Source organism: Octopus bimaculoides, chromosome 5 (assembly GCF_046866305.1).
Source record: "Octopus bimaculoides isolate indiv1 chromosome 5, ASM4686630v1, whole genome shotgun sequence".
Lineage (NCBI taxonomy): Eukaryota > Metazoa > Mollusca > Cephalopoda > Octopoda > Octopodidae > Octopus > Octopus bimaculoides.
Genome location: NC_142932.1, coordinates 63,621,268 through 63,639,895, shown reverse-complemented (window position 1 = coordinate 63,639,895; position 18,628 = coordinate 63,621,268). Strand labels below are relative to the sequence as shown.

The 18,628-nt window shown below is 38.3% G+C and overlaps 1 protein-coding gene across 1 annotated transcript in view; it reads left to right on the top strand.

Moving 5' to 3' along the window:
• Nucleotides 1-18,628, top strand: part of LOC106869597 (HORMA domain-containing protein 1) — a 660,018-nt gene that overhangs the window by 532,580 nt on the left and 108,810 nt on the right. Inside the window, exon 18 of the mRNA XM_089352345.1 lies at nucleotides 1,755-1,850. Coding sequence (XP_089208471.1) covers nucleotides 1,755-1,850 — 96 coding nt within the window. The remainder of the gene's footprint in view (nucleotides 1-1,754; nucleotides 1,851-18,628) is intronic.

Sequence of the window (18,628 nt, the reverse complement as noted above, 5' to 3'; positions counted from 1 at the left end):
GACATCGCAGTTTTCTCTCACACACTGTCTTGCAATCCAAAATACTTCAGTTCTTTGGTCCTCACGTTGCTGGACATTGGCAAACTTTTTCTTTTCTGCTTCGCCCTTGGCTATGTATACTTGTTGCCCAGCCTCCCTTTTGGCTATCTGGTATGGTTCCCTGCTACCCCCACCCTTGCAGACTTTCCAGGCCTGTTTCTTTGAGTATTATTCCACCTCTATGTTACTCTAGGTCTGGAAGGGACTTTGCACCAAATACAGACTTGGTCTGTGGCACTCAATAAGCTGTCCCATTGGAATTTCCAGCTACCTTCTATGTCCGAGGACTGTAGCTCCTCCTCTCTCTCATCAAATTTTTTGATGAGGATGTCCCTAAATCTCTGACCATGTGAAGGGTTCTTTAGCTTCCAAATCCTTCTCTTCTGGATTGGCCCGCTTCTTGGTATCCTTCTGGTCTTGAGTTGAAAGTCACTAATGACTAGACTATGCTGGAGGGTGCATTCCTCACCTGGGAGGGTCTTTGTATTTAAGAGCAACCCTGCATCCTGCTGTCTGGTGAGGATGAAATCATTCTGGATAGCAGAGTCACCTGATTGATAGGTTATCAGGTGGCTGTCTGGCTTCCTGAACTTAGTGTTGCAGATTAGAAGGTTACATGTATCACAGAACTCCAGTAGCCTCATGGCCCCCGTGAACACCAGTGAAGATACCGGATTTCCGACCAACATACCAACTAAAATCTCCAGCTGCAAAGATGAGGTCATTGCCACTCATCTTTGAGGTAGCCTGTAGAAGGCTATCATAAAAATGGTCCTTCTGATCATTTTGTAATCCCTCTTGTAGGGCATATGCAGAGATAATTGTAGTTGTGCTGTTCTGCAGGACTAGCCTGAGCTTAAGCATTCTATTGCATACCCTGACAACTTCTATGACTTTATCCACCCATTTCTTCGCAAGGAATATGCCTACACCCCCTATTCCATCCATGTTACCTTGCCAGAAGATTTTATACCTATGTGCCTTGCCTGTGAGGACCCTAGCTGAAGCTCCTCTCCATCTTACCTCTTGTATGCAGCATACATCGAGCCATCTCCTTCCAACATCTCTACAATCTCAGTACACACATATATATGATGAATATTTAAGTATAAATATGTAGATTTTTATATTAATAGATCTAACTTACACCGTACAAATGACTGAACATTAACGGGGAGGAAGAAAGATGTTATAAGTCCAACAGCTGTTTCTCATAATGTTGTTAGAAGTAGTTCATTACAATATGCGGCCATAATGGAAGCCATCAACATTGCATAAATCTAGCCTCCGTCATCAGGGTAGAATAGATCTTACATTTCAGATCATAATGCAGAGAAGTTCAAACATGGAATGATTAAATGTGGAGAGTTATCTCCAAGCCCCCAGCAACAGCTGTTGGACTTATAACACCTTTCTTCCTGAAAATATTTCTAAATATTTAAAGGTGCTTATTATTTCTATCTTGGCTCTGAAGATTTTTTTTTTTTTGTTAAATGTGATTATTTTCATACTTATTTTAAAAGTTGACATTAAAATTCAACTGAATAATTCTGCAAAATGTACACTCAGTTAAATTTTAAAAGTGGTGTATTTAGTTGAAAGACAGAATGTTGCAATATTAAGTCTTCAACAGCCTGTTTGCAACCTGATTATAATCTAAGTGAGATTAATTCTATTATTTCATTTTCAAAATGTTTGTAAAATTTTTGTTCCAGATTGATACTTTGTCCCAACACACCAAAGATTTATCTTTCTCAGAAAAGAGCCCAAAAATGAAATCACAATTTGAGAAGAAAAGTAACCTGTCTACGGTAAAACTTTTAGATAATTTACTAATAAAATCAAATTTTATATTTCTTTTAAGATATGCTTTTGTCATGGATTCCATCCGTTGTTTTATCACTTTCATTCTTTGATTATTTTAGATATAAAATATGTGTGTCCAGATGTAGTGGATAAATTTGTGTAATTTCTGTTAAACCACGAAGTTAGTTACAATTAAAATATATGATTAGATGTAATTTTTAAATATCATTTGAGATGAAGCAGAGTATTTACTTTTTCTATATTACATTCCATAAGGAAATTACCTATCACATTTAATTTATCATCCTTTCAAGGACAATAATATTTACTCAATGCAACCAATTTTTAAAAAATTCAAATATTGCTTTTATGTTTGCTAAAAAAAGTTGTAATTGTTATGAAATTTTCCATCAAGTATGAAGGCATTCATTCAGAAAGAAGTATTCTATCACTCCAGAATGAAAATATGACCTACAGAGTAAGCACATTCCCAAAAAAGAATTTAACATCAAGGACTATGTATAATATCATCATCATCGTCATCATCATCATTGTTATGTCTCAACGCTACTGCTATCTAGCACCTTTGGATGATCTCTACTCAACCGCTACACAACTGCTACTCGACTGCTACTCAACACTCTACCATGGCCAGACTATCTCTATTTATATGTCTTGGGAGATCCTACTTCTTCACCTGGGGGCTTCGACACAACACCTCCCCCTTTTGAGTTTTGTTTTTTCTTTTCAAAAAATAAACGAATTTATTAATTTTATTTCCTCGGTGAGAAACTGGCATATCTTTTTCTCTTAGCATTTATTTCCATCATTTCTGTAGGTTTTCTCTTCCTACTTGACCTACGTGTCGGTTCCGCTTTCACTTGTAGTTCTGGGACCTCGAACAAATCATATCATATATCCATTTGTTCCTCTCGCCTCTCTTGGTTTTTGGTATATCTTTTTTTTTAATTGGTTTAAATGCCTTCTGTGTTCATATTTCGATCCTTTTACTGTGTACATCACATTACCCAGATGTTCCATTATACTTCCTTATTCCCAGTCCTGTTTTCCATTACTATATACTCTAAAATACACTTTGTCACCTGTGTCTCAATTTGCTTGTCCATATTTGGCCAATAAACGTAACTTCTCATAAGGTTCTTCATCCGGACAATCCCTGGATGTCCAACATGAAAATCTTTTAATACTCTGTTTTGCAGTACTTCATTTATTACCACTCCTTGCACGTATAATAATACCTCATCACATACTGAATAGTACTTTGAACTTATGTCCCGCTCATTTATATTTTTTGTGTTACACAAAATATTTTTAATCTTATTTATAAACCTTTCATTTTCCGATTTCAATTTAATTTCTTCCAGCGTTACTGGCAAATTACGTACTACATTGCACAAAATGTTCTTCAGTTCCTTTTCTAGTTTTAATGATGCAATCACCGTGTCTTCAAAAGGTTCCTCATATTAAGGAATCAGCCTAGACAACCCATCTGCGTGTCCCATTTTCATTGATGGCAAAAACTCCATCTGAAAATCGTAGTTCAACAGAGTAGTTCCCCAGTGCTGTAAGTGGTTTGCTGAGTGCGTGGGGATACCCTTTTTCGAACCGAAAATAGACAATAACGGTCAGTGATCCATTTGCAGTGTAAACTTCCTCCCATGTAAGAATTTATGGAATTTTTTAACTGCGAAGATTAATGATAACGCCTCTTTTTCCGCTGGTAACAGAACTCTTGATGCATGTGCAATAGCTTTGATTTTACCATCATTAAATTTATGCAATATAACCGCTCCTATACCATATTCACTGGCATCCGGTGCTACAATTATTTTCAATTTTGGGTTGAAATGAGTTAATGATAACTCTGAAGTTAACCGCTTTTTTAGTTCCTCGAATGATTTCTGACATTCGTTTATCCAGCTCCATTTCGAGTCCTTCTTTAGTAATTTGTTAAACGGAGCTCTTAACTCATACATTTTAGGTATGTACAACTGGTAATAACTTACCAAACCTAAAAATGCTTGTAGTGTTGTTTTATTAGTGGAGCAGGCATGTTTTTTATCGCATCAATCCTAGAAGGGTCTGGTTTTCGTCCGTTTTCATCGATCACCTGTCCTAAGTACTTTATTTTAGTCAAAAAAAATTCACATTTATCCTCCCTTACTTTAAATCCATAATCACTAATTCGTTTGAAAACCTCTTCTATATGTTCACTATGCTGGTCCCTTGATTCACTTTTAATCAATATGTCATCCAGGTATGGGACCGCGAACTTGCAATTTGCCAGCATAGTATCCATTACTTGCTGAAATATTGCTGGTGCAACCTTCACCCCAAATGGCAGTCTTTTGAAACGGTACAGACCTTTATGAGTATTAATTGTTAATACTTTAGCACATTCTTCGTCTACCTGTAATTGGAGGTAGGCCTCAGACAAATCCAGCTTGGAAAAAATTTTCCCACCATTGCACTTGCAAATACTTCCTCTAGATTTGGAAGCGGATAATTATACTTTTTTAAACAGTCATTCAGCCCAGTTGAGAAGTCAGCACATACTCTTACCTTGTTATTTTTCTTTTTTATATATATCATAGGAGCCGCCCACTCCGAGTAATCCACTTTTTCAATTACTTCCAGGTCTTCCAATCATTTTAATTCCTTCTCAACTTGATTCAACACCGCAAACAGTACATTTCTTTTCGGTTTAAACACCGGCACCACATTTTCTTTTAACTCAAACTTTACTTTAATTTTTTCACACATACCGAGCTCTTTCGAAAAAATATCCGAGTACATCCTTTTCAGTTTTAATTTCATTTTTTCCGATGCTTTCTCTGACACGGGCTGTGATGCATTCACCTTGTTACACAATGTATTCAGTGATAGATCCCACAGGTCGAATCCTTCTATTATATCTGTCCCAAACAGATTCATTGTATTTTTTTATATCATTAGTTTACATTTCTGTGTCCTGTTTTTAAGTTTCATTTCTGTTGAGGTTTCATCCAAGAATCGAACTCGTTCCCCTGACACACCATGGGCTATCCTAATAGTCTTTTTATGCAACGGCCTGCCTATTTTACTCCATGTTGCCGTATTTATTATCAATATGTCTGAACCGGTATCTAATTGCATTTTGGTCTGAAACCCATTTATTTCTACCGACACAAATTTTCAGTTTTGTCTGGTATAATTTACTTTTGTTGAGTAGACTTTCTTTTGTTTTACCATTTTCTTTCACTGGCATTTCGTCTGTATATGTCCAATTTTACCACACTTAAAACAGGTTTTATCTTCAAAGGGACAATCTTTCCTCAAATGTCGCTCTCTGCAACCATAGCACCGTTTTGAATTAAAATTTTTCCTTCTTTGTATACTTTCTTTACACATTTGTACATTATTCTTATCTTCTATCTTCCTTGTATCATCTTTAAGGTTTATTATTTGTTGGCATTCTTCAGCCACTTTCTGCAAAGTGAGTTTCACATCTTGGTTCAACTTTGATAATATTCTTTATCTAATTTCTGTGTCTTCCATTGCCACTAGCCCTTTAACGAATATTAAACACTCGAACATATCTGGCATTAATTCTTCCAATTTGAACCTTTCGCAAGCCTTGTTAATCATACCAGCATATGTCACAAAATCATCAGACTCGTTTTTCTTTAAGTTTAAACTGTGAACTTTTCACGCTAAAAATATTCATCAAAATATTTATCGTTTCCTCAAAACACAATTCCGTGGGCTTTCTTGGCAAAATAAAGTTACAAAATCTTTCGTGTTCCAGAGTAACAAGCTTTCGCAAAAGGAGTCTTACCTTCCTTTCACTAGACCATCCCTTGCATACCTCTTGGAATATATCTTCGTATCGTCTGTAATATGCAGTAAAAGTAGTTCCTTCATCTGGATTGTACTGAAATTCTTTGATGGGATTTGCAACACCATCTGCTGAAAATGATTCTGTACTATTTCTCGCCTGCAGTAACAATTCTGTTAACTTCTGTAGTTGCTGATGCTCTTGTTGTTTCACTTGCTGCTCTTGTTTCACAACTGCTTTCAGTAACTCTTCCATTTTTGGTGCTATTAGAAACCTCGTCGCCACTGTTATATCGCAATACTACACAGTGGTTGTGTGAGCTGCAAATCCTCGTTACCACTGTTATGTCTCAACGCTACTGCTATCTAGCACCTTCGGATGATCTCTACTCAACCGCTACACAACTGCTACTCAACACTCTACCACAGCTAGACTACCTCTATTTATGTCTTGGGAGATCCTACTTCTTCGCCTGGGGGTGTCGACACAACAATCATCAAAATCATCATTATCACTTTCAGTAGCAGCACCACCACCACTGCTATCATCTGACACTAAATAACAGTGTTGTACATGCACACCTAATGTGATTTATTACATGCTCATTGATGGTTACAAACAAACATGCAAACTCCAATACATCACTTAACAGTGATTCTGATATTACCACGTAGAAATCCACAATATCAAACGATATGAATTTTGCTTTACTTTTATTGTGATGGATTTGAACCAAGATATTACCAAGGAACTATTGGTTCATCGTAATGGGTTTGAAGATTCCTTAATTTTATTATCAATATTCCTTAAAATTTTTTGCCTGTTAAACCTATTTCTGTCTTAGCTGAGTTAATTATGCTGCATTGTAGGTAGAAGATTCTTACTCTTATTAGATGATAATAACTTTCCCAGCAACTATAAGATTATTTAATAGGCACACTTAAAATCACATATTTATGCTCTCTCTCCACTAGTGTAAAGATCTATATCAATAAAAAAACCCAGTAACACAGACCTGCCCTGAGTGCATATGCAGAGGTAAATCTAAATATCCTCTATGGCAGGCATCTAATATATCCTCCATTGTTTATTAAGCACAGGTATTGGCAAACTATGGCAATGGGTGGGCAGAGACAAAGTGTTATATTGAAACCATGGAAGGGAAATTTAAATCCAGATACAACAACCATCTTTCAATCTTTAGACAGCCCAATAAGAGACATGCAACAAACCTCTCAACAACCTAAGAGATGGAGAGATAGCATCACAGCATGGACAGGTCTTGACATGATTTCACTTAATACCTTTATAATGGGAGGCAAGGTTCACGATATTGCATGAATATTGCCTTCTATTATAATTGTTTGTTGTGTTGTTTCAGGCTCCAGCAAGCGAGGAAAGAAATTTCAAGTGGAAATGCAATTCACAACTAGTTTTATTTACATTGTTACAAAGAACAAATGATGTGTATCGCTCTCAGTAGACCATCTCAAGCTGTGTATGTTTCGTTGAATCTCCATTTACGCGGGCCCATTACCTCTGGAGATACGACTTGCAGACAGGACAAGCCTGGAGACCCAGCCAGCAAATGTGTGTTCAGCAAACGCTTGCGGTGAAAAAAGAGAGAGAATCTGTTTGTTGGGCCCTTATATCCAGTTTGCCATTGCGAGCCTCGTGATCTCGTGCATGGCAAACGGATGCAGGTGAGATCTCGCTCCAGTCTCAGAGATGGCAATGGCTGCCAGCAAGATCTCATCCAATATGGCATTGACTGCTTGTGCCACTACAAGGGCTCCCCACTGAGAACGCGAGTGCAAAAACAGAACAATTGGAGCAGGCACAAGAAAGAGCAAAGATGGTAACTGATTGCAACCAACAAGATATGGTACAAAAATGTGACAGGTCAAATAGAAAAATAATTGCAAGAAATATAAATTGGCATGCACAAAATTTGACAAAATGTTCAATGGCAGAGTATTGGAACTGTTCAGTAACACAAGAAAGCAATTGTCTGTCACAAGAAACACAAAAGAGATTGTCAGATATAAATAGTTTTTGTAAGTTTTGTGGACCAATGCACACTACGGCCTGTCCTGGTGACATAAGGTGGGTTTGTGTTAGGTTGTGGCAATGAAGGTGGAGTTGTAGGTGATGGTGTGGTCAAAGGTGCATGTGTAAGTGGTTGTAATAGATCAAAAGTGGGCGTGGCTGGAGTGTCATCAAAGGGCATGGAAACTTCAAAATATGCCTTTTTCAGTCTGTCAACTGTCACGGTCTCTGCCCGACCACCAATGTTGAGAGTAAAAATTTTGAGTGTGCACGACAGCACACAAAATGGTCCTTTGTAAGGAGAAACAAACAGTCCTCTAACAGAATCGTCCTGAACAAAAACATGAGTCCATTTGTCAATATCCGGTGGTCACGTGGATCCATGGGTGGAAGACTTGAGAGAAAGGAGTGAAGTCTGGTGACATACAATGTTGGATCAGGAGGCAACGAGTTGTCTGGCACTAACATTGTACCAGGGAGTGCCAGGGTGGTAATGTAAAGGAGTTCAGCGGAGGAGAAACCTGAGTCTGTTTTAATATCAGTGCGACAACCAATGAGAGAAATGATTGACGCATGCCAATATGTTAGAGAAACCGCGACTGAAAGGTCATGGTCCAACCAGATCAATGTGGACATGGCGAAAGCAAGTCTCCGGAGGAGAAAACTGTCCAAGAGGAGCGTGAATATGCCTGTGGATTTTAGAACACTGGCATTTTACACAAGAGCGTGCCCAATCGGTGATCATCCGGCACATATTAGGCCAGAAAAACTGAGCCGTAATAAGCTTCACCGAGGCAGCGACACCAGGATGTAACAGTGAATGCAAGGCATCAAAAACAGAGCACTGGTAGTTCTCATGTACAAACGGTCTGGTAGAACCAGTAGCTGTGTCACAGAGAATGGTGCCTTCAGCAGACGAAAGTGGAAGATAGGCCAACTTACAACAGGACAACTTGGTAGAAGCTAAATCCAAAGTGTCCAGAGCTGGCCGATCTTGTGCAATGGCAGTTAAATCAATTGCAGCAGGAGATGAAAGGGAGCACACAGGAAGACGAGAGAGTGCATCAGCAGGCATGTTCTCTGTTCCAGGTATGTGCCGAATGTCACTTGTAAACTGGGAAATGTAGTCCAGGTGACGAAAAGCACGAGGCGAGTGTTTGTCCGATTTAGATGACAAAGCAAATGTAAGAGGTTTGTGATCAGTATAAATCACAAAATCTCAGCCCTCGACTTGATGTTGAAAATAACGAACTGACAAGTAGATCACCAAGAGCTCGCAATCAAATGTACTGTTCTGACATTCAGCTGGCTTTAATTGACAAGTAAAAAACACCAAAGGTTTAGTCTGATTGTCTACAGCACCAACTGCAGAATCCAATGCATCAACAGTTAAAGAGAAAGGAGCATCAGGAACAGGATGTGCAAGCAAAGGAACAGAAGCTATTTCTTTCTTGATTGACTCAAAAGCAGATAAATAGAATTCTTTTTTGTATTTGCTTTCAATAGTTAAGTCAAGGGAAGAAACTTGTCTCACAATCATGAATGAATCGTCTGTAAAAGTTGACGACTCCCAAAAAGTGGCAGAGTTGGTGTAATGAAGTGGGGGGTGCGATGCACTGAATTGCATCGACTTTGGAAGAGAGAGGTCTGATGCCATTTGAGTCGATATAATGCCCCAGAAATTCCAGAGAGGACTGCCCAAAAACACACTTATCAGACTTGATTCACACATTGTAGGCGCGAAGATGCTGAAAGAGTTGATTTAAGTGTTGGAGGGGATTCTCATGTGTACCACTTGCAATGAGTATGTCATCAACTTGGCTTGTATGTAGTGAGACGCAAAGCCAAATAGAGCAACTAAAACCAGTGTCAACCATGAACGACTCGTTAGACACGTGGTCCTTTGCAAAAAGTGCACCATTTGAGGATAATTGGCTGGAAGTGCTTGACATGCTCAAGCCCTCTGCAGGTCGTTTCCCAATGACTGGAAAGAACAAAGCTGAATGCATTCACAGGCTTTATGCTGATACCTGGTGTGGTACCAACAAAGACGAGAACTAGACGGAAAGGAATCAGTCAAGCATGAATGGGACCAGCTTCGACTGCGCAAAGATCTGGTGTTCCCTCCCCAAAGCACATCCATTCGGCATGTTAAAGAAGCAAGTTTCTCCAAAATATCATCATGTAGTGAGGAAGATGCAGTGGAGGAAACCTCTGAGCAAGAGCAGAAATGGTGAGGTGCTGGCTGGTCAGCGAACTCTAAAATTTTATCAGCCATGGTAGCTAGTTGATTCATGGTGTTGGTATCAACCGCTGTGGCTAAAATGGTTTGCACATTGGGAGGTAGCCAGAAGAAAAGCTTCCGTAAAAGCGAGTTTTCCTCAGTTGTGTCGCTGAACTTGCATAGATGCCGTAAGAATTGAGATGGTGTCCTGTCTCCTAGCTCCTCATCCTGCATTAGCTGCTTAAACTTAGACTCTGTAGATTTAGTGTTCTGTCGGAGAACCTCAGCTTTGATTACCTTGTAAGTCGCATCTGGATGAGGATCAGTGATGACATCCTTGACCGAAGTAGCAAGTGGTGCAGGAATGCTACAAAAGAGAAGATTTAATTGTCGCTGTGAAGGTACCGCATGTGCTGCAAAATGTGCCTCCAACTGTGAAAACCAAAGTATGACGTCACCAGTGAAAGAAAGAAGATTAGTTAAACTCATTTTGTTTTTTTTCTGTTAGAGGAGAAAAAGAAAAGGACCAAAAAATCAACAAAAAGTGTTGCTGGAAATAGCAGTGTGTGCGAGAAAAAAAATTTTTTTTAGCAAAATTTATTGAATCATGTATTGTATGCACAGACAAGGAAAAGAATTTTTCATCGCCAAACCTGTTTTTTTGCGCTAAAAGAAAAACAAAAAACACAAAAAACAGTGATTGTATATGTGTGCTTGTACCCATAAATTTTTTTTTTGTTTTGTTAGTTGAAAAAGTCGCCAGAAAATGGTGCATGACTGGTAATGTCCTGTTCCCACATGGGGCAATTCAAATCTGGCGGCAGACAGGAACGATGGCTAGAAGTTGAGTTGATTCTTCTGGCGTCCTGTAATTCCTTTCAGCTGCTGGAGATCCTTATCACGTTGGGGTCACCATTTTATAATGAGAGGCAAGGATCACGATATCGCATGAATATCACCTTCTCCCATTATAACTGTTTGTTGTGTTGTTTCAGACTCCAGCAGGCGAGGAAAGAAGTCTCAAGTGGAAATGCAATTCACAACCAGTTTTATTTACATAGTTACACAGAACAAATGATGTGAGTCGCTCTCAGTAGACCATCTCAAGCTGTGTACGTTTCGTTGTATCTCCATTTACACGGGCTCATTACCTCTGGAGATATGACATGCAGACAGAACTAGCCTGGAGACCCAGCCAGTGAATGTATGTTCAGCAAACGCTTGCGGTGAAAAAAGAGAGAGAATCTGTTTGTTGGGCCCTTATATCCAGTTTGCCATCGCGAGCCTCGTTGTGATCTCGCTCATGGCAAATGGATGCAGGTGAGATCTTGCTCCAGTCTCAGAGATGGTAATGACTGCTGGCAAGATCTCATCCAATATGGCGCTGACTGCTTGTGCCGCTACACCTTTGTTAAAGATAAATACTATGAATGCAGCTATATCATATTGGTGTGCATTCTGCCACAGGCAAAGATAGCAGGAAATGATAATAATGATGAATTATCTCCCCTGTGTTTTACTGTCTTTTTCTAAATGTGCATGCTCAATCAAAAGTCACTTACATCAAATGCAGTTACTAAAGTGTCATTGTTTTACCAGCTTGATAAATGACAAAATAAATTAATATTCCCACCAGGAAACCCTGAACAGCTGTCTATCACAAGGATTTTATGGTCTTGTAATGATTATAATGATTATTATGTATATATATATTTTTGTGTGTGTGTGTACATATTGCATGTATCATAGATGCACTATGTTTTTGCATGTTGTGAGAAGTGATTGAAAGGGTTTGCAACAGGAAAGGTATCCAGCCATAAAACACTGCTCATAATTAGACTCATTCAACCATGCTACAATTGAAAGTTGAATGTAAAATGATTATGCATGTGTTTGTATGTATTTATGTGTGTATGTGTGTGCATACAAAAAGGAGAAAAACTATATGTGTGTGTGTGTGTGTATATATATATATATATATATATATATACACACGATAGGAAAAAATAAACTAAACAATAACAATAATAGCAAAAACAACATACAAAATGCCAACAACACACAAAATAGGTTAATGGAATCAAACAAAAATACAAAAATTCCAAGGTCTTATGATACAACCCAATTTTCAGATTGCAAATGTCATCAAAGATAGATAAACAATTCCTTGCAGCATTAGATAGATGCTTCCCTAAAACACATAAATATCGTATCTTCAACAAGCATACAGTGAAAATATCATATGCTACATCCACATGGAGTACTATAAATACAAATACAACAATAAAAAAAATACATGCAAACAACAGCCACAGACAAGGAACAAACAGAACAAAACACAATAGATAATAACCCCAACAACTATAATAGGATCCAAACAAAAACTTTAAAAAAAGAATCGACAAAACAGGTAATAACATCAAAAACACTCCAGACACTTCTAATCAACTGGAAAAACAAAAACAAAATGTCACCAATAACTACAAAAATAAAAATAGTGCAAATCATTGCAGCTGCCACAAGAAATCTGCTTGGCCGCTCATGAACAAATACATGCAAAAATGCATCATATACAAAGATATAATCATCACACCACAACATAAATATGCATATATAGGAGCCTCCAAAAACCAATTCAAAGTCCATTATTGCAACCACGTCTCCTCATTCTGAAAGATAAACTGGCGACATGCAACATCACTAGCTGATGGAGATTAAAAGAAGGGAAAATAAAATATGAAATAGAATGGTCACTAATAAAAAATGCACGTGTTTTCTTTGTATCGTCTATTTGTATGTTTTGTCCCATTCTTGTATCACCTAACTGTCTGGATGTTTTGCATCCTTCTCCTATTCTGTATTATTTATACACATATATATAGCGGCATACGTACAACTTGTCTCTTATATGTAAGTATACATTTTTCTAAATCTTGTATGACTCTATTTCTGTCTATCAGCCCCTTCACCCTTATTCATTCAGTCCACTGTTCGTTCTTTCATTCCCCCTCACTCACATTTCCTTGCCATCTCTTCTTTCCCTCCACTTTTCACTTCACTGTGACCCTGTCATTTTTCTCACCCTCCCTAATTCTTTTGTCCCTCTGCCTCTACCTCTCTCTCTCTTTTCTTCCCACGTGACTGGTGTTTGGCCAAACATGATCTTTCTTTCTTGGCCTGCTGTTGTGCGTGCAACATCGTTACTCCTCCTTGTGCTTGTGAAATCTTGTATTCCTGCCATAAGGCCTTATTTCCACAACACCAGCTTAATTTAATTCGTCCTTAGTTGTTATGTCCTGTTTTATTATTTTTATTGTATTTGTGTAACATTGTTCGTTTTTTTCCGTCCTTGTTTTTGTATACATTCACTGCTTTCTTCTAAGGAATCTAATACCCTTAGCTTAGTTTTTCCTTTGGGGCTGGCCAGATTGGAGCAATATCGAGAATAACCAGCTAAAATTGCAATGATAATTTGGATCTCAACTGAAGAGAGAAAACTCTGAATGACATGTCCGTGTTTTCTTTGTATCGTCTATTTGTATGTTTTGTCCCTTTCTTGTATCACCTAACTGTCTGGATGTTTTGCATCCTTGTCCCATTCTGTATTACTTATACATATAATATATTATTCAGCATATGTGGCCTGTGCCTTGAGGAAGCCTTGTGCATTCTGTTAAGTAATGAAAACTTGGTAAACAAGCATGCTGAGAAAATCCGAAGATGTTGTCACTGCACCATATTTGCATTTTCCAGATACAATACAGTAGATGAATAACAATAATTCAGTGAACTCTCCCCCTCTCCCTTTCTACCTATCCATGTGTGTGTGTGTGTCATTTACATGTCTGTCCGTATGTTTAGTATGTATTTGATGTATGTATCTACGCACATATGCACATCTGTGTAGGTATATGAGTGTGTATATTTTCATTGGCCATGATGAGACACACAATAATGTAGGACTGGTGAACCTCTAATAGATGAAGAGTTCTGATTGTTATTTGTACAGGAGGGACATATACATAATGCTATGAAGGAGCTGGTGCTGATGCTGGTGCAACCAGATCATCAATGTAGTGCTGTAGAGAGGGGAATTACGGCAACAGCATACCTAAATCATATGAACCAAGGAAATGCAAACTTTATTTGACATAAAATTATAACATCTTCATTTAACACTTTAGTATGTCGAACAAGAGATTCAAAGTCTTATATACGATGGGCTTCTTTCAGTTTCTGTCTACCAAATCCACTTACAAAGCTTTGGTCGGCCCGAGGCTATAGTAGAAGACACTTGCCCAAAGTGTCACGCAGTGGGAATGAACCCGGAACCATGTGGTTGGTCAGACCACGTAAGTTGATCCATCGGTAGTCTGGAGTATTTCATAAGTTTCTTGCACTTTTCCCAAGTTTAACACAAAACTTTATTGCCTACTGAGCTTTCAAATTCTTTTCACATCCCAACAGCATTCTACAAACTAGTCAGCTGTGACAAGCAGTGTTTAGTAGAGTGTGTTCAAAGTACTGTTACAGCCATCTCCTTCAATTTGGAATTAAAATATTTGCCAAGTTATTAGACATATAGTGGAGGTGCAATGGCCCAGTGATTAGGGCAGTGGACTCACGGTCGTAGGATCGCGGTTTCGATTCCCGGACCGGGCATTGTGAGTGTTTATTGAACGTAAACACCTAAAGTTCCACAAGGCTCCGGCAGGGGATGGTGGTGAACCCTGCTGTACTCTTTCACCACAACTTTCTCTCACTCTTTCTTCCTGTTTCTGTTGTACCTGTATTTCAAAGGGTCAACCTTGTCACACTCTGTGTCACGCTGAATCTCCCCGAGAACTACGTTAAGAGTGCATGTGTTTGTGGAGTGCTCAGCCACTTGCACGTTAATTTCATGAGCAGGCTGTTCCGTTGATCGGATCAACTGGAACCCTTGTCGTTGTAGCCAACGGAATGCCAACCAGACATATAGTAATGATATACTAAGATTATAATGATCTTTGACAATTATAACTGGCTCTCCTAAAAATAGTCTCAAAACATCTGGAATGTACCTTGTAGCTACCTGGTGTAGTTCTCTGCTGCTCCTTCTCTGCCTCTCTTTCCAATCCTTTCAGCTTGTGTTTAAAGTTGTCCACCATGCTACTCCACCAACATATCATCCTCAATCAGGATAGAACTTTGCACCAACCACAAGCTTACCTGTAAGCCTCAGCAGGTTATCCTCTATGCTGTGAGTCTCTTTCATCAGATACCTCAACTTGTACTTCTCTCAATTTTTGACTGTTTGCTAAATCTTTAAGCTTCCTTATCTTCCTTTTCCAAATTGATTTCTGATTCTGAGTGTGCCTTGCTCTAAATTTGAAGTTGTTGAGCTTTTAATATTGGAATGTACATTCTTCATCAGGGAACAACTTCACAATCACAACCATTTGCTTATCTCAGTTCCTGATGAGAATGAAGTCCCTCTGGCCAACCAAATTGATAGGTGAAATTGATAGGTGGCTGGTTGGTTTTATCAAGGCATTAGCATCATAGAACTTCAGCAGTCTTGTTCATCCCCATTTCTTGAACTAAAGTGAAAATATTCATGCACAGCATGGAATCTGTTGGAATGCTGCCCAACATGTCTGTTGAAGTTACTAGCCATGATGATAAAGTCATTATTATTCATCATCAAGACAATCTGCATGAAGGCTTTAGAAAATCAGTCCTATTCATCTGCCAGTTCAGACTGTAGAGCATATGCACAAATAAATTTTAATCGCATTAACCAAAACTAGTCTTTTCTTAATTACCCTATGATACTCTAAGTATTTTGATCGTTTTATCTGTATATTTTTCTTGTCTACACCACCTACACCTTCTCAACTTCCTTGACAGAATTCATACTTTTGTTCCTTGTCCATGAATAATCTGCCAGAGGATTCTTACTATCTTACATCTTGCACACAGAGCACATCATCACATCTCCCCTCTAGCATTTCAACAATCTCACCTTTCATTGTGCCTTCACTGATTGTAGCTGCTTTGAAATCATGGACTCAGTAGGAAGAGTGAGTAGCTGGGGAATTGTTTCCAGCATCTGAAAAGAAGAAGGGCTGTGCAGACATTTCTTCAATGATTTACTATTACCTTCAGTTACAAAACCATCTGGGCAAAGCATCAGTAAAAAGAGAAAGGAGGTCCTTCTAAGCACAAAGAGACTTGAGCCTTTTATTCAAGATTGTAGTAATTTTCAACTAAAGCTTGAATTTACCATGCAGATAGTTACTACAAACAACAAGGCTAGACACAACATCAACAACAACACAACCAAGGAACAAAATGAAAACAACAGCTCAACAGGTAAAGAGAATCTTTCTAGCTGTAGTTATAGAAGAAACTATAACTACAAAGCACATTTTTCTTGGAGTTATGAATTGAATACTGATTTATTTAACTGTTATAAAAGATCAAAACAAAACCCCATTGTTGGCGATATGAATAGATTGAAATCATATTGGGATGATCTGCACCCAGAACTAAATCATTTTACAGCAAAACAACTACATCACAAGCAACATTTGTGGAACATAGGAAGAAAGTTAGTGAATGTAACTTTATTTTTAAAAGCTCTGAAATTAACCTTCTCCCAAACAGTATAAATGAAAATGTGAATGATGTTAGAACACCACATGATTTCACAGTTAGCGACATTCTAACAGATACTATACTGCCAGCCAGTCAGACTACATTACAGGCTAAAGCAACTAACAGCAACAATCATTGTAGTAGTAATTAGGGTGATATATCGATGAAATATGCCTGTAGTAAAATTTTTCAAGAAAAAATAATTATGGTTTTAAAGCACTTTCTCGAAGAGAGAGTATTTTCTACCAAAGTAAGCAAAAGACCAAGACACAGTATTAAAAGCTGTTAATGAAATCAGAGAGGAGTATTTACAGCAGTGCAATGAACCTTCATTCTGGCAAATTAATGTCTGTCTATATGCCTTGTGTATGACCACAAAGCAACACATGAATGACACTCAGAAAATAAATAAAACCAGAACAATGAAGAAAGTGCCATCATGAGTTTTGAAGGCAGAGAAAAATATAGCTGATTTACAGAAGACCATCAGCCAAGTGACAATCCTTATTGCTTGCAAACAAGCAAATCACTATACATTTCACCAACAAAAAGTGAAGAAGGAGATAGTAGTGATGTTTGGAGATGACAAAAAGAGAACACTAAATTGCAAACTGATTGCCCTCAAGCAGGAGCTAAAAGCTATCAGTGAGAATAACCAAAAGAAAAACGGTAAACAAAAAAATTAACCAGAACCAGACAACAGTGTACAGAGACATGAGAGGAGATGCAGTAAACATCATAGAAACTCCTTTACAAGGAGACATAGACTCCTTCTGAAGGAAAATCTGGAGTGAACGGATGGAGTTTAACTGAGATACTCTGTGGCTGGAAGAAATTCAAAGAAGTTATTGCCCCTGCATTATATCCATGACATACAGCATTAATGGTGATACCCTTGTGACTGTAATCCAGAAACTTAAGGATGGAAAAGCACCTGGAAGAGACTTGATTGCTGGATACTGGGACAAGAAGCTAACCTTCTCTTCTACTGACCATATCTTATCAACCTGTACCAGCAAGCTCTCAATGGGAATAGTAGAATACCACACTGGTTAACTCTGGCAGAGACAAAACTAATCCCCAAAAGCAGAACCACCCACATAGCAAAAAATTAGCAGCCAATAGCATGCCAGAACTTAATGTACAAAACATATACAGCATGTTTAAACCTCTTTCTCCAAGACCATTGTGAAAGTAATAACATCATCACAGCAGAACAAGCAGCTGGGAAGAAGAGAGTTTGGGGATGTGCCAAGCAATTGTTAATAAACAAAACTGTAATGTCAGCGGTGTAGGAACATAGTTTCAATGTGGCTGAACTACAAGAAGACCTTTGACTCTGTCCTCCACTCATGGATGCTAGAAGCCCTTTGACTTGCTAAAGGTCCAGTGAGCATAGTCAAAGCCATAGCTGACCCAACTTCATCATGGGCCACCATCTTGAAGTTAAATACAAGGAGTGATTGTATTATCACTGACAGAATACAGTATTGCAGAGGTATATTCCAAGGGGACAGCCTCTCTGAATTGCTGTTTACTCCTTGTCATTCATGTTAAGGAAGCCTGAAGGAAACAGAAATACCAAAATTACAGTTTCTTCAGCAACATCTTTTAACCACCAAATATTGAAGTGCATCCATTCACAAAGTTTGCATACAGAAATACCAAAATTACACAAGGAAACATAAATACCAAAATTACACAGAAATAAATTTTGGTATTTCTGAGTGACTTGAAACTATATGCAAAGAATATGCATGAGATGAAAAAGAGCCTTGACCTGGTTACAACATTCTCAAAAGATATTGGGTTGGAGTTTGGTCAGGATAAATGTTGCTATATGGTTGTGAAAAGACAAAAAACTGTAAACCAGACTAGCAGCATCTCCATCAATGACTTAATTGTTTCCCCCAATATCTGCTGAAGAATGTTGCAGGTACATAGGGGTGGATGAATACATATCTTATGATGGCACCTGTAACAAGACATGTGTCACTAAAGAATATTACAGCCGAATAAAGAAAATATGAACC